The sequence below is a fragment of the Centropristis striata genome, chromosome 4 (assembly GCF_030273125.1).
Source record: "Centropristis striata isolate RG_2023a ecotype Rhode Island chromosome 4, C.striata_1.0, whole genome shotgun sequence".
Taxonomy (NCBI): Eukaryota; Metazoa; Chordata; class Actinopteri; order Perciformes; family Serranidae; genus Centropristis; species Centropristis striata.
This window is the reverse complement of record NC_081520.1, coordinates 19,894,281-19,909,454: the sequence shown is the minus strand read 5'-3', so window position 1 is coordinate 19,909,454 and position 15,174 is coordinate 19,894,281. Positions and strand designations below refer to the sequence as shown.

Below are 15,174 nucleotides of genomic sequence, written 5' to 3'. Positions count from 1 at the left end.
GTGTTTGTGTGTGTGTAATCTAACTCTGTGATGGAGATAAACAGGTCTGCTGTTAATGGAAGTGGAGGATGAAGGAGACGTGGAAGAGGGGGAGTTTTGTATTTGCTGAATGTGATTAAGGCAATAAAACAGTAACAATTAAATTAGGCAGGTATCTGTGCCATCAGCATGGAGACCCTCAGTAAATCAGCCCCACAGTTATTATCAGCATGGTTAAACACAGCACAGCGCCGCTCCACTCTCCCTTCATAGTGAAAGTGATGACTATTGGATTCTCTGAGGAATATAAAATAAATATGCAGGTTTAGTCGGAGCATGCTGTCATTTTGACATGGACATAAATTGCAGAGGGATTTTATGATCTGCCAAGGAACTCAAGTAAGAACAAGTATGCTCTCTATTATACATATATAATATCTAATTTAAATAAAGACAAATGCTATTTGGACCACAGCATTCAACTTGGGAAAAAAATGTAGGTAAGTATAAGTTTAGAAAGTTGGAAATAACTTTAAAACTTTGTGGAAATTTCCAGGGTTATTACAAACTTTTAATGTTTAATCTCAACTTTTCAGGGTAATTTCCAGCTTGTCATGGTCGTATTGATTTCTACGTTTGCAGGAACATTGCGCTTAAATTTACAATTTTGCAATTATGTTGTTAATTGCTGAAAGAATTACGTTTCAGGTGTTGCATCGAGGCGCTAAGGTTCTTTTAAATAAAGTTACATGATAAAGTGAGAGACTATCCCCCCCTAAAAAAAATGCTGTTCTACAAAAGTAAGGGGACAGTCAACTAAAAGTCACTGTTGATATATTTTAATTCAAAGTAACTACATTATGTATTTACTTTATGTTCCACCTCATTTGCATTACACTGTAAAAAACAACAACTGTTGTTTTTATGGTAAAAACCAGCAGCTGTTGTTGCCAGAACTTTACCGTAATAAATGCGGTGCAACTTTTTCTAATATTACGGTAAAATGATATTAGCACTGTTGATTTCACGTTTAAGATTAAAATTTTATTACAGACTTTACCAAAGTTTTTCCATCAAAAGAAACGCTGTTCTGCCATATAATTGACAAGAAAATACTTTATAAATGCTGCATAAATTAAAGATTTTACCATTAAATATTACAGTATATTTCTGTTAGAGATATGGTGTTTAGTACATCAGAGAGAAAAAGTATTTTTACAAAAGTTATGCAAAAATGATGCTTGTATATATATATATTACAGAATATTTTTGTTACAAACACAGTGCCAGAGTATTTTGCAGTGGAGTAATGTTTTTTTTTTTTTAGATGTAAAAAAAACTTTTGTGTCTATTTTTTTAATCCCTTTTACATTCTTTTACATTCTAAATCTATTTGAGCTTGTCTCCAGTTTTACTTGGTATATCATCATCAAACTGAAACTGGCCTCATGGAGTTTACAGCCAGAACTTTAGAGGTAAATTTACAGTAGGGCTCCACACTGCTTTGTTTTCTAGTCTGGACGGAGTCAACCAGTCTATTTGGATTTGGATTTGGATTATTTGGAGCTTTTGGACACTCCACAGGGTTAAACAGCTCTGCTGCCACAATAGTTAGTGAGCACTAATTTAGAAAATGCTTCTACTTGTTTTCATAAAAATATTTCTAGGGAATAATGGCCCTTTTCCAAAAAGCACACAGTGGCATGTATCAATTAGCTACCTCCAAGATTCTCCAAAATTGGTGCTTTTACTGTCAGCTGGAAGCAACAGAAAATCCAGCAGTGACAACAAGAAAAAAAGTGTTACATAATTACATTAGAGAAATATATTCCAATGTGATCTTTTCCGAAACCTAACCATATGTTTAGTTGCCTAAACTTAACCAAACTGCAACCACTCCATGTGTTTTAAACAGTTCTGCTGCCACAACAGTTATTGTGCACTAATTTAGAAAATACTTCTACCAAAAAGCACACAGTGGCATGTATCAATTAGTTACCTCCAAGATTCTCCAAGAAAAAAAATCCAGCAGAGACAACAAGAAAAACAGTGTTACATAATTACATTAGTAAGTAAGTAAGTAAGTAAGTAAGTAAGTAAGAAAACTTTATTTATATAGCACCTTTCGCAGACAGAAGTCACAAAGTGCTTCACATAAAAATCATAAACATTACAAAAAAATGTACATACAAGTTTTAAAAGACCAAAACAACAGCAATTAAACAACCATAGCAGTCCCAAAGCAACTAATCAAGCGCCCGAACAAATAAATGAGAGCAATATACTCCAATATGATCTTTTCCTGAAACTTTTGTTGCCTAAACTTAACCAAACTGCAACCATTCCATGTGTTTTAAACAGCTCTCCTGCCACAACAGTTATTGTGCACTAATTTAGAAAATGCTTCTACTTGTTTTCATAAAATATTTCCAGGGAATAATGGCCCTTTTCCAGAACTACACAGTGGCATGTATCAATTAGTTACCTCCAAGATTCTCCAATTTTACTGTCAGCTGGAAGCAAACAGAAAATCCAGCAGAGACAAGAAGAAAAACAGAGAGAATCTGAGTGTGTATTTGAATGTTCTCTGCTGCAGGAACGAGGCTACTGTAACTCTCTGCATGCTGTATGTGTGCAGACGAGGGACCTGATTTGCTTTGTTTGTTATTCTTCCTCTTCTCTCTGGTGGTTTCTTCTTGTTTGGATCTAAGGAAACCCCTCTGTGTCTTCATCAGAGGCTGAGTGATTGTGATGTATGCCAGTTAGCCCTCCTCCCATTATAACCAGTAATGAAGATGTTCCGACCCACTCGTCTCCCCCTCTTAGAGGCTGTTGATTCCCTGAGTGCCGACTGGAAGGCGAGCCCATTACTCTTACTTCATTCACACATTCAGCTCCACTTTCATCTTCTCCTCCACACCGAGTCCTCCCCTCAATCCCCTGATTCCTTCCTCTTTACTCTCCCCTTGAGCTGTGTTCTGGCAAAAGTTCAGCTACCTGTAGGAATATATATCCTATTTCCATTTCCACGTTTAAAGTCAGATTTATTGAACCAGTAGGGCAATCATGAGGGGTTGGAAGGCAGCAGAACACTGTAAAACAGGTCTAAAAACCAGATAAAACAATAAATCTGAGGGAAATGATCTTGCTGCATGGAAATTAAGATTATTAAATCTAGAAATAAGCATGTTGAACGCTTAAAGTAAGAAATTAACTCTTAAAACAAGATAAATTATATATTTAACACTTCTAAATCTAAAGTTTTTCTTTATCTTGGTAAGAACCAAATAATCATCAGGTCACTCTGCTCGGGCCAGTTCATCACTGCTGGCAGCTTTAATTTATCTGGTTTTAAGAGTTAATTTCATCATTGTGTCTTTTTAGTGGTCATTTTTACATCTATTTTTGGTCAGTTTGTGTCTTTTTTGGTCATTTAACATCTTTTTTGCTTCATTTTGTGTCTTTTTTGGTCAATTTCTGTCTTTTTTGTCAATTTCTGTCTTTTTTTGGTCAATTTGTTTCTTTTTTGGTCATTTTGTGTCTTTTTTTGGTCATTTTGTGTCTTTTTTGATCAATTTGTGTATTTTTTTTTAGTCTTTTTTATATCTACAGTCATGGAAACATTCTTGATAATAACTAAAATCATTATGAATAAAACCATGTTAAATGTCTAGATATCAGCTGTTAAATTAAAGTGTAATCAGCTATTTTTGTTGTTGTCATTATATTTATCCAAACAAATGTACCTTTAGTTGTAGCAGACATTAAAATGAACAAGAAACTGAGGAAACATGCTTATTTCTAGATTTAATAATCTTGATTTAATAAATCTTGTCAAGGTAAATTATCTGTCCATGCAGCAAGATCATTTCCTTCAGATTTACTTTTTTATCAGTTTTTTAGACACCTCTTTTTTTTTTTTTTTTTTTTTACAGTGTGCTGTCTGGCTCTCCGTCATTGACTCAATCCACTGTAGGATTATATAATTTCCACACAGACTAATAACTTTTGATACTTCAAGGTTATACTCTGCACCAGTTCTGCTGGTTTCATAGTCTCCCATTTAGATTTATCTGCAATTTATACAAGCACTCCAGGACTCCCGTGCTCCGTTGGAGCTGGGGGCCTGGTAGACGGGGGTTTTGGGCCTCATAAAGCTTCCTGAGAGGCTTCGCTGAGGGAGAACCCCCCCACATAAAGTCCCCTCCTATAGAGTAATATGAGAGAGGAGAGCAGGGAGCTGGTCAAGCAGTGTGGGCCATTTTTCAGTGCTAATACACTCTGTCTAGCCCAGATCAGATACGGCACAAGGACAGAGGAGTTCTTAGACGGATGGCCTCTTTTCCATCCCCCAGAGAGCCATCCATCCATTCCCAGTGTGCACTGCACCACTTTACCATCCTCACATTCAATGGACACTTGAGACACAGACCCGTGATAGTGGGGGCACCAGTCAAAGGCAGGGGGCTTTCACTGCTGAAAAGGTGTTAAAAACCAGGTAAAAACATAATAAAAACAGTAAATCTGAGGGAGATCACCTTGCTGCATGGGCAGATTTCTTAAATTAAGATTGTTAAATCTAGAAATAAGCATGTTGAACACTTAAAATAATACATTAACTCTTAAAACCAGATAAATTAAAGCTGCCAGCAGCGATGAACTGGCCCGAGCAGAGTGACCTGATGATTACATGTCGAAGTATCCTTGAGCAAGATACTGAACCCCAAATTGCTCCCGATGCTGTGTTCATCGGCGTGTGAATGAATTCCCAATGGTGGTAGGTGGGACCGTTTAGGGTAGCCTCTGCCACCAGTATGAATGTGTGTGTGAAAGGGTGAATGAGCGCAGTCTGTAGTGTAAAGCGCTTTGAGTGGTCGCAAAGCGACTAGAAAAGCGATATATAAGTGCAGGTCCATTTACCATTTATATATATACAGTCATGGTAAAAAATATGATACCACCTTGTTTTCTTCTTGGTTTCTTGTTCATTTTAATGTCTGGTTCAACTAAAGGTTAATTTGTTTGGACAAATATAATGATAACAACAAAAATATCTGATAAGAGTTTAATTTAAGAGCTGATATCTAGACATTCAACATGGTTTTATTGATCATGGTTTTGGTTATTATCAAGAATGTTTCCATGACTGTAGATGTAAAAATGACAAAATAATACACAAATTGACCAAAAAAAGACAAACCGACTAAAAAAAAAAAGACCACTAAAAAGACACAATAATAAATTAACTCTTAAAACCAGATAAATTAAAGCTGCCAGCAGTGATGAACTGGCCCGAGCAGAGTGACCTGATGATTATTTGGTTCTTACCAAGATAAAAAAAAAAACTTTAGATTAAGAAGTGTTTGATAATTTATTTGGTTTTAAGAGTTAATTTCTTATTTTAAGTGTTCAACATACTTATTTCTAGATTTAATCATCTTAATTTAATAAATCTTGTCAAGGTAAATTATCTGTCCATACAGCAAGATCATTTCCCTCAGATTTACTGTTTTATCTGGTTTTTAGACACCTTTTTTTTGCAGTGTGCAGAGAGAGAGAGCATGACAAAGAAAGAAATAAAGGAAGAAATAAATTAGAGAGGAGGGAAGTGGCAGTTTTACTCTCTTATAGCTTCAACCTCAAACCATTTTTCATTCTGTAGTTTGTCGAACTAAAAGAAAAAGTCATCTCAAGCGTCGATCTGAGTGGTTGATCCCCCGGGGAGAGCTCTGATTCCTGCATTGATCCAGTCTCCGAACAATTGAGGTGAAATCCCTTTTGCAGGTGCAACAGACGTCCTGTCTATGCCGCGCACCTACACAATCAAATACAAACCTTGTTTTCCACCATATCGCTCCCCTCCCTCCTGCTTTTTTCCTTCTCAAAAGGGCAGAATCCATCAAAAAGGCAACATCTCTGTTTTGCCACCTGTGAGTGTGTTGTACATCCATTTCATTTCCCAGTACCATTACAAGATTCAGAGGCGGCCAATTCCCTTCGCTATCGATTTCATTCCATTTATTTTTCACCAGGTTTTTAAAAACCTCCCACGCAGAAAAAACCATCTCTTGACAAATCACTCGAGCATTACACTTCTAGAGGGCCGCGCAGATACGTCAGCAGGATAATTACTGTCCATTCTGTTGTTTCATCGCAATTACAGATGTGGTAAGAACAAAACTGAATTGATTCTAACAAGTGCGGCTGAGAATGTGCCTATCAATAAGCTCTAACAAACGCAGGAAACGGCTGAGAGGAATGCAACTTTGCAGATTGCGACTTTGTAAATTCGATGTATGGGAGCTTATGTTTCATCTGCAGCTTCAACTGTTTTCAGCAGGGTTTTATGTCAATAAATAGTTTGGGATATAAATGCTAAATGGGCTGCATTTGTTTAGCTCTAAGTGCAGTGTGCAGTGCTTTCGACTCAAACTAAAAATATTACCTGCAGGTCATGAAGAAGAAAAAAAACTTGAGAGAAATCAAAAAACTTTGTTTTGGTTCCTTAGGATGTATATTTAGTTCAGTATAAATCAAACTTGATGTCTCTAAATGCAAAAAGAATGAGTTTTACAATCAAATCACTAATTTTATCCTCTTTTAAATGGCAGTTATTAGTTTTAAACTGTATGTTACACTTTTTTCAGTGTAGGACTTATTAAAGCTCAACGTCAGATCCATATATGGACGAGGGCGGAGTCTCCTGGTTCTACTCAAGATGGGGGGTCCATTTACCGCATTTCAGCACATTTTCTAAAGGTTTATGGATGAAACTAAGTAGTACCAGCACTGTAAAAAAGGTGTTTAAAAAACAGATAAAACAGTAAATCTGAGGGAAATGATCTTGCTGCATGGACAGATAATTTACCTTGACAAGATTCTCACGTCTAAATCTAAAGTTTTTTTTTTATCTTGGTAAGAACCAAATAATCATCAGGTCACTCTGCTCGGGCCAGTTCATCACTGCTGGCAACTTTAATTTATCTTGTTTTAAGAGTTAATTTCTTATTTTAAGTGTTCAACATGCTTATTTCTAGATTTAATAATCTTAATTTAAGAAATTTTGTCAAGGTAAATTATCTGTCCATGCAGCAAGATCATTTCCCTCAGATTTACTGTTTTATCTGTTTTTTAGACACACCTTTTTTGCAGTGTGGAAACAGAATTTGCATGGAACGACAGTATTTGAACAGTTGCTGCGTTTGAAATTGATCTATTTATTTACCCAAGATCACTTTGGCATTGTAATTATAATGGAAAGATGAAATATAATTCCTTTGCATATTTGTTTTAACCGTTATTCAATCATTTGTATTTAATGTATCTTAATACAAACCCAGTTTCCAGGGATTTGTGTCTATATTGACAGTGAACACACAGTGCCAATGATCAGCCGATGCAGATAGTAAAACGGCTTGTGTAGGTGTTAAAAAGCTGTTATTGAACACAATCTGCGGTTGTGTAGTTTATGAAAATATCAACATTCTGTTTGGTTATGTTGGTGTGGAATTCCTTTATATATACAGACATTAAATGTTTCTGAGGTAACCTGAAATATGAAATCTGTTGATATAGGTGCAAAGTGTTTTAGTTTCCAGCAGCTTTAGAGTTAAACTGCCTTGACTTTTATTACATGTTTTTCTGTTACAATTCGACTTATGAAATGTTGTTTTGTCCTCAACCTACACATAACAGCAGCTAAAAACATGTTGAAGCTGGAATAAAGAGTGAAGAGGGCTCAGTTAAGTCATGAGGTTTAATCTTTGGTGCTCCAGTCAGAACTCAATCACTGAAGGACCTTCATGTTCTTCTTTAGACGGTAAAAGGTAAACAGAGCGTACTTGTGCAGCGTTTTTCAGTCCTTGCGTCCATTCAATCACACATTCCTCCTCTGGTGGTCGAGGCTACTCTAACCTGCCACCTGCCACCAGCACCAATTCACTCAGCTGTTTGGGGTTCAGACTCTTGACCAAGGACACTTCAACATGTCGAGCAGGGATGGGCAACTTAAATGCTGCAGGGGGCCACAGTTTATCATGTTCACTACCACAGGGCCACATATAGGAGCATCACTTAACCAGATATGATGAAACTGCTATTTTAAATATGTTTACAGTGCAGTAACTTAACATATTTCATGCTCAAATGCATGTATAACAGTATAAATAGGAATACAAAAGGTTTAAGTAAATAAAAAATAACCACTGTGATTTCTTTTTTTTTCAGTGCAAGAACAGCAGACCAACATTAATTACAAGAAGTCATTTTGTGCATTTTTACACTGCACTTTTAAGATTTCATGCTCAAATGCATGTAGTTGTACTGAGGGCCACTTCAAGTGAGGGTGAGGGCCGTATGTGGCCCCCGGGCCTCAAGTTGACCACCCCTGATGTAGGCTGACACGGTCGGGGATTGAACCACCGACCTTCCAATCAGTCTACCAACTGAGCCACATAGTTTCTCAGTGGCAAAAACCCAAAGAAAAGGGAATGGCGATCTTTGTCACCCACCACTCACAAATATCTCTCTTCACAGAATGAATCATGTGTATGGGCTGAAATATGTGCCACCAGAAACTGAATTTGAATTATTTATATACGCCAAAGAGTTGTTGTGTATCTGCGTTCGAATGCTCTGCCTCAACTACCCGCAGAAAATTGAAATTACATTTTTTCAAACTTAAATTTGAATTGTGAGAACTGAATGTTCAGTTACAAACTTATAAATTCAATTTCAAATTGCAATTCAGATTCAGTTTTTCAATGCAATGATTCAAACTGAACGATACAAATTCAAATTATGTGAGTCAAATGCTGTTTTTTAATGCAATTATTCAAGTTAAGCAATTCAAATTCAAATATAAATAATTAAAAATCAGTTTCTGGTGGCACATATTTCAGCCCATACATGTGTGATAAGCTTGCTGCAGGTTATTTCAAAGGGACGTGTAATTCGACTTGTATTTTTAAAAATCTTTTGGCATGTTTTAATCTTCCTCACAGCGAGTATTTGCATCTTGGAAGATTAGTTGGATGACCACGTCTTTTGAGAGTGAAGATATGTGTTTGCAGTTGTCTAAAAACAAAACAAAATACAATAAAACAAAGGAAGAATAACTGGTTTAAAACTAACGGTGTGCACTTTCAGCCATATTCAAGCAGTACTGTACAACACACACACACACACACACACACACACACACACACACATACAGCAGTAGACCCCTGGGGGGGAACCTGCCTCCTTCCTTCACACTGTGGAGCAGAACCCAATCTGAGAACGCTGTAATCTGGACAGCTCCATCACATGTCATGCACATTATATTTTTATATTTTTATATTTCGGCTTCCCTCCAACAGCTGATGGACATTTAATGTTCAGGGGAGACGATGATGTGACCACAAAGCAAGCAGCTCTGCAGCAGAGCCGCCGATCGCTCTGCTGCAGCCCACTGGAACATGACAAGGCTCCCAGATGATTCTTCTGAGCTATATTTTCATTATATTTCATCTGTGTGACAGCGTTTCATTGTTTTTTTTTTCTACTTTTCCTTCCAAACTTTGAGGCAGATGTAATGTTGTCACGGCATCATGAGAATGATTAATGCTTTCAATAATGTGAAAGTGTTAAACTTGACTTAATGTACTTGAGAGAACGCCTCATTTCAAGGTGATAACAACCACCTTTTCTCCTTCTTTTACATTACAGGCTGCTTTGTACACTGTAAAAAATAATCTGTTGCTTTTACAGAAAACAAATGGCAGCTGTGGTTACCAGAATATTTCTGCAAAAAATACAGTACAAATGTAAACAACTTTACAGAACAACTTGTAAATTTAGCTGATATTCAGTGTACAATAAATAATAGCTGAATGTTAATTTACTGGTATTCAATGCACAATAACCAAAATCTGCATGTAAATTTTGAATAAATAATGAGAAAAGCAGCACCATCCTGTGAAATTAGCAGTAAAGGACGCTATAATCTACAACTTTAAAATGTATTTTTTAAATTTGAAATTATTACAGTTTTAGGATGTAAAATTTACAAGTTGTTCTGTAAAGATTTTGACATATGTACTGTATTTTTTACGGAAATGTTCAGGTAAAATTCTGTAAAAACAACGGGACATTTTTACAGTGCACTGTTAAAAAAATAATCTGTTTAATTTACGGTAAAATAGCGTTACAGCTGTGGTTGCAGAACTTCACTGAAAAAAATACAGTGAGTGGGTTTTCTACTGTAAATTTAAATGTAAATATCTGTAATTTAGACTGAATAATGCTGTTATTTTTAGGGTAATTGTGATGTAATTGTGATGTAATTCAACAGTTTTTACTGTCATTTCTACTGTAAATTTAAATGTAAATATCAGCAAAAACCTATTATTTTTAGGGTAATTGTGTCGTTGTGACATCATGGTATTTCTCCATTAATTTTACATAAAAATACTATATTTTTACAGCAAAACTGTGTGTTTCCTACAGTTTATCACAGTAAAAGTAAGTGTTTATGCTTTTTATGCTTTTGCTGTAATTTCTACTGTAAATTTAAATGTAAATATCAGCAAAAAATTGCAATTTAGACTGAATATTCATGTTTTTTTAGGGTAGTTGTGTCATCTTGACATCATGGTATTTCTCCATTAATTTTACATGGAAATGTTATATTTTTACAGCAAAACTGTGTGTTTCCTACAGTTTATGACAGGAAAAGTTAAAGTTTTTATGCTTTTTATGCTTTTACCGTCATTTCTACAGACATTTTTTTACAGTGTGCTCTCTCGTATGATCTCACCTGTAGAGCGTGACGGGAGGATTGGCCTTTGCAGAGCAGTGGAATTTCACAAGGTTGCCCTCGAGAACTGGCTGAGGCTCCACGGAGAGATTGACAAGTGGGAGATCTAAAAAAAAACCCACAGAGACACAAAGACAACCAATTACAACGCTGACAGTCTCCTCCAGCATCCTGCAGCTGTAGAACTGTTTATGCAAGACACAAACACCACCTTGTTGACATTTTACGTGGGAAAAAATGAGGCCTGGAGAGAAAAATACAGCAGGAATTTTGCAGAAGAGACAAAAAAAAGTCACCTTATCAATAGTTTATAAAACATGCAACCTCAAAGGGAAACAGCAAACAAACCGACATGCAGAATAAAGTCTTAGTTTTATTCCGGGGACCTACATTTTCCCCGTGACCCAAAACTGATTTGGCAGCCTTTTATGTCCCCGTAGCACCTAACAGTACCCTGGTAAATACACTCCACTTAAAACCACAAGTCTTTTTATTATTTGGATTATCTTACAACACACTGTGGCAGCATTTAGAACAGTTGTGACAACTTATCACAGTTTGTGGCAGCATTTTCTCCCGAATAATAGGCAATTACTCCTGAATAATTTGATGCCCTATTTGTTATCTTCCTGCCACCCACATAGGAGGTCTGAGCCCAGCTGCTATTAGTCTATTTCACAGGTGTGGGAAGAGAATCAGCTATTTTTATTCTCATATATTCATTTGCGATGGTATAAGGAGCGAATCAAAGGCAAACTTGACTTGATAATGAGTTTTAGTTAAATGGCAATTTGAAAACAGCGAATAATCCATAGTGCAATTAAAACAATGAGCAACCTCTGTGATACAGTACAATTAAAACAGTTCTTAGAATAACAAGCATACAGATTATGCAAATTTAATAAACAATTTAATTTATCCTAATTGACAAAGGTGGGATTCTTTTTGAAGATACGTGATAATTTCCATATCAATCCCTTCCCATGTGAAACAAATAGCTATTTACCCAGCAGACTCAGTGAATATAAAGTAGGTGTTTGTTAGGGTTCCTCACAAGAGCTGGTGTATGTTTTATTTTGAGTTTTAGCTGACCAGTAGCTGATTAAATATATTGATCAACCCTTAAAGCGCCTGCTCAACCGATTAGGAACAGATTTGAGAATAAAGGGAACATGCATCAAATGCACAAAGCATCAAAAATTTTTCCACATGTTCTCCATCACTATAGGTTTCAATTTTTGGTAGGAGTCACTTCATCAAGATTCCAGATCAGAGATGGCAGCCATATAAAATCTATGAGAACCAATATATCTTCCAAGCCACTTAGAAGGTCAATCTTGGTGTCAAAATCTACATTTTCTGGGTCAAAGAATCATTTAAAGCTGTTGAGAATATCACTAGATGAATATTTTAATCAAATAGATATGTTCATTTTGGCCATGTATTTACGTAATTATTAGATCCCAAACATTTTCAGCTCCCTGCTGCAGCACTTGAAGCGAGTTGCCTACCAGTAAGTGGGTGAAAATTAACATATCTATTTGCTCAAATAATCATCTAGTGATATTCTCAACAGCTTTAAATGATTCTTTGACCCAGAAAATGTAGATTTTGACACCAAGATTGACCTTCTGAGTGGTTTGGAAGATATATTGGTTCTCATAGACTTTATATGGCTGCCATATAAGCCGCCTAACTAATATGGTGGAGCACATTTTGAGTCACCATATCTCAATGAAAAGAGTGTTTAACTGAAACCTGATTGAGCCTCTCGACCACTTGGCTCAGGTTTGTGTTTCTAAAAATAAATCTTCTAGATGTCGCTGTGTCTTTAAATATTTAAATGACTCTTAGTGCCGCCTCCAACCAGGAAATCACAAACAAGAAAATCACTCCAGACATTCGCCCTGTTTGAAATGTTAAAAGGTGGGTAACTTTTTTTGACATATAATCCTGTCAGACGCCTTACTGAACAGAATAATGTTTAAATGATTACAAAAAAACTGTAATGAATGTATAATCATTTTTTTAAAAACTATGTCAACCAAACAGTTGATTTCATAGCTAATAGTTCATTATAATAAACCATGTGCTATGAATAATCATAACTTGTGATCATTCATTGCTGTAAATATGAAACATTTCATGTTATTCCATCATAAATATGCTGAAATAATTAATTAAGTATGTCATTTTTGTCACTTTCTGAGATGATTTACAAGTAAATATTGTAATTATATAGAATAAATATGTGGAAATCATGCAACAAAATGACAAATGCTCGTATACTAATGTTTTTTTTACCATTGTAAGATAATGTGGTTCGTATTTGATTTTGTTTTTTTTATTTTACAATTACTAGATGACTACACAAAGGGGTTAAAGGGTTAAAGTGAATCATCTGGAGGAATGTTCCCTGTAACACATACTTGGAGAATATTTTCTTTCTCAATGTTCTTCCATACTTATCCTTGGTATCTGGAGTGTATGACACACAGGTAGAGGAGAAACACTGTGAGCTTTGTATGATCCAGTGTTGCACTCAGAACAGTCAAGAGGTTGATTATAAAACACTTCAGACCCTCGACGCTCGGCATGTTTGTTACAGAGCAGAAAGAGGCGTTGGACCACCAACCACCTACTAGTTTACACAGTGTACAACATGATGTTTAATACCTGAAGCATCTAAAGCAGGGGTCTCAAACTCAAATTACCTGGGGGCCGCTAAAGGTGGTATCAAAATGACCAAAAAAAGACACCAAATGACCAAAAAGACACAAGATAACCAAATAAGACACAAAATTACAAAAAAAGACACAAAATGACTGAAAAAAAATAAATTACTTTAAAAAGACTCTTTAAAATGACAAAAAAGACAGAAAATGACCAAAAAAGACACACAATTATGCCCGCATGTGTGTGTGCGTGTATCTGTAATCACATCAAAGCATTAAAAGCTTTGCGGTCGACCAATCACAGCAGAGCAATCAACAGAATTAACACATTGACATCAGCCAGAGGTGGACAGACTGGAATTTCTGGCCTCGAACAGAAAGCATTTTTGGCAAAACCATAATACCTATCATTGATCCGACTTCTGCGTGTTGGTGGATCATCTGTGCGTCCTACGCCCAAACTATAACTCTGACAGCTTTACCAGAGGATTGTGAGGGAGAAGACTAATTTTCCTACGTTTCTATGTATAAATTATTTCTGTAGAGTGGAATTTGCGGCCTGGAGCACAGTTTTCAAATCTATTTTTTGACAGTTATTTCTCTCCCTCTACACTCTGGTGATGATGTCACACACTGTGACACGAACATTCCGTGCAATACACACCCATTATAATCTCAGAATTTCTCCAAAAATGATCATGGTCATTGAACAGGGATTGATATAAAACTATATGTGGATCAATACACCGATACACAAGACTTGTGTCTACTGTTTAAAGTTTAAATGGAGTCTCTAGGTGAAATTATGCCGGAGAAGTAGACGTTTAAAAATCTCCAATTATTGTTCTTTTTCGCTCATTTTTTTTCGGCCGTCCCCTTCATTTCAATGCAAAATTTTGGGCAGTTTTCGTATTCTGTAGAGAAAAGTAATAGCACACCGATCCCGATCAAACGGCACGTTTTGATATATAATTTGTCCTGCAACTCTTCAAGTTGTAGGACTAGTAGTGGGACGAAATTGCGTCCGGAAGAGGAAGAAGAAGAACAGTAGTGCAGCACTGGTCCCATACAGCTATTGCTGTATGGGACCAGTGCTGCAATTGCCCCATGGCCCTAACTAGATTGTACAGATTATTGTTGCATTGTAAACCAAAACAGGTAAACACGCTCTCAAAACTAACAAAAACTATCAAAAGATAAATAAAAGGATAAATTGACTATAGCCTTAACAACAGTGTGTGTTTTCTTGTCGGCCCTGTGCTGTTGGCGGTGGCGGTGGCGGTGGCGTGCTGGTGAGGCATCCTGGGCAGCAGATTAGTCACATAGGGAGCGAGCTGGTTGTGGGTGTGATGCTGGTGCAGCCATCTGTTTCAAAGGTGTACTAAGTCTATCTGCTCTGTGTTCAATAATACTAATGTACTAACTAGGGACTGTGTTTGGATCTGGATGAATGGCAGAATTAAAGAAGCACACAAACACCGCTGTAATGAAGCCAAACAACACTGTGTATAGTTATGGAGAGTGATTCTGTGTGTGTGTGTGTGTGTGTGTGGGCATGAAGTGGAGGAAACTGCTTTTTACCCTGTGGCTGTGCAGATGCTCTGGGCTGGCTCAGCTGCCACAAAGCCCCAGAGAGGGTTGGGGGGGTGGGGGGTGGTCCAGGTGCTGGATCCATCCCGACTCACACACACTGAATTCACCATCAGGAGACTTCTTATTTTA

The 15,174-nt window shown here is 36.6% G+C and overlaps 1 protein-coding gene across 1 annotated transcript in view; it reads right to left on the bottom strand.

The window, feature by feature from the left end:
* The window catches only part of kirrel3b (kirre like nephrin family adhesion molecule 3b), a 339,909-nt gene that overhangs the window by 48,285 nt on the left and 276,450 nt on the right, over positions 1 to 15,174 (bottom strand). The window contains exon 6 of the mRNA XM_059330957.1: positions 10,778 to 10,883. Within this exon, the coding sequence (XP_059186940.1) occupies positions 10,778 to 10,883 (106 nt within the window). The remainder of the gene's footprint in view (positions 1 to 10,777; positions 10,884 to 15,174) is intronic.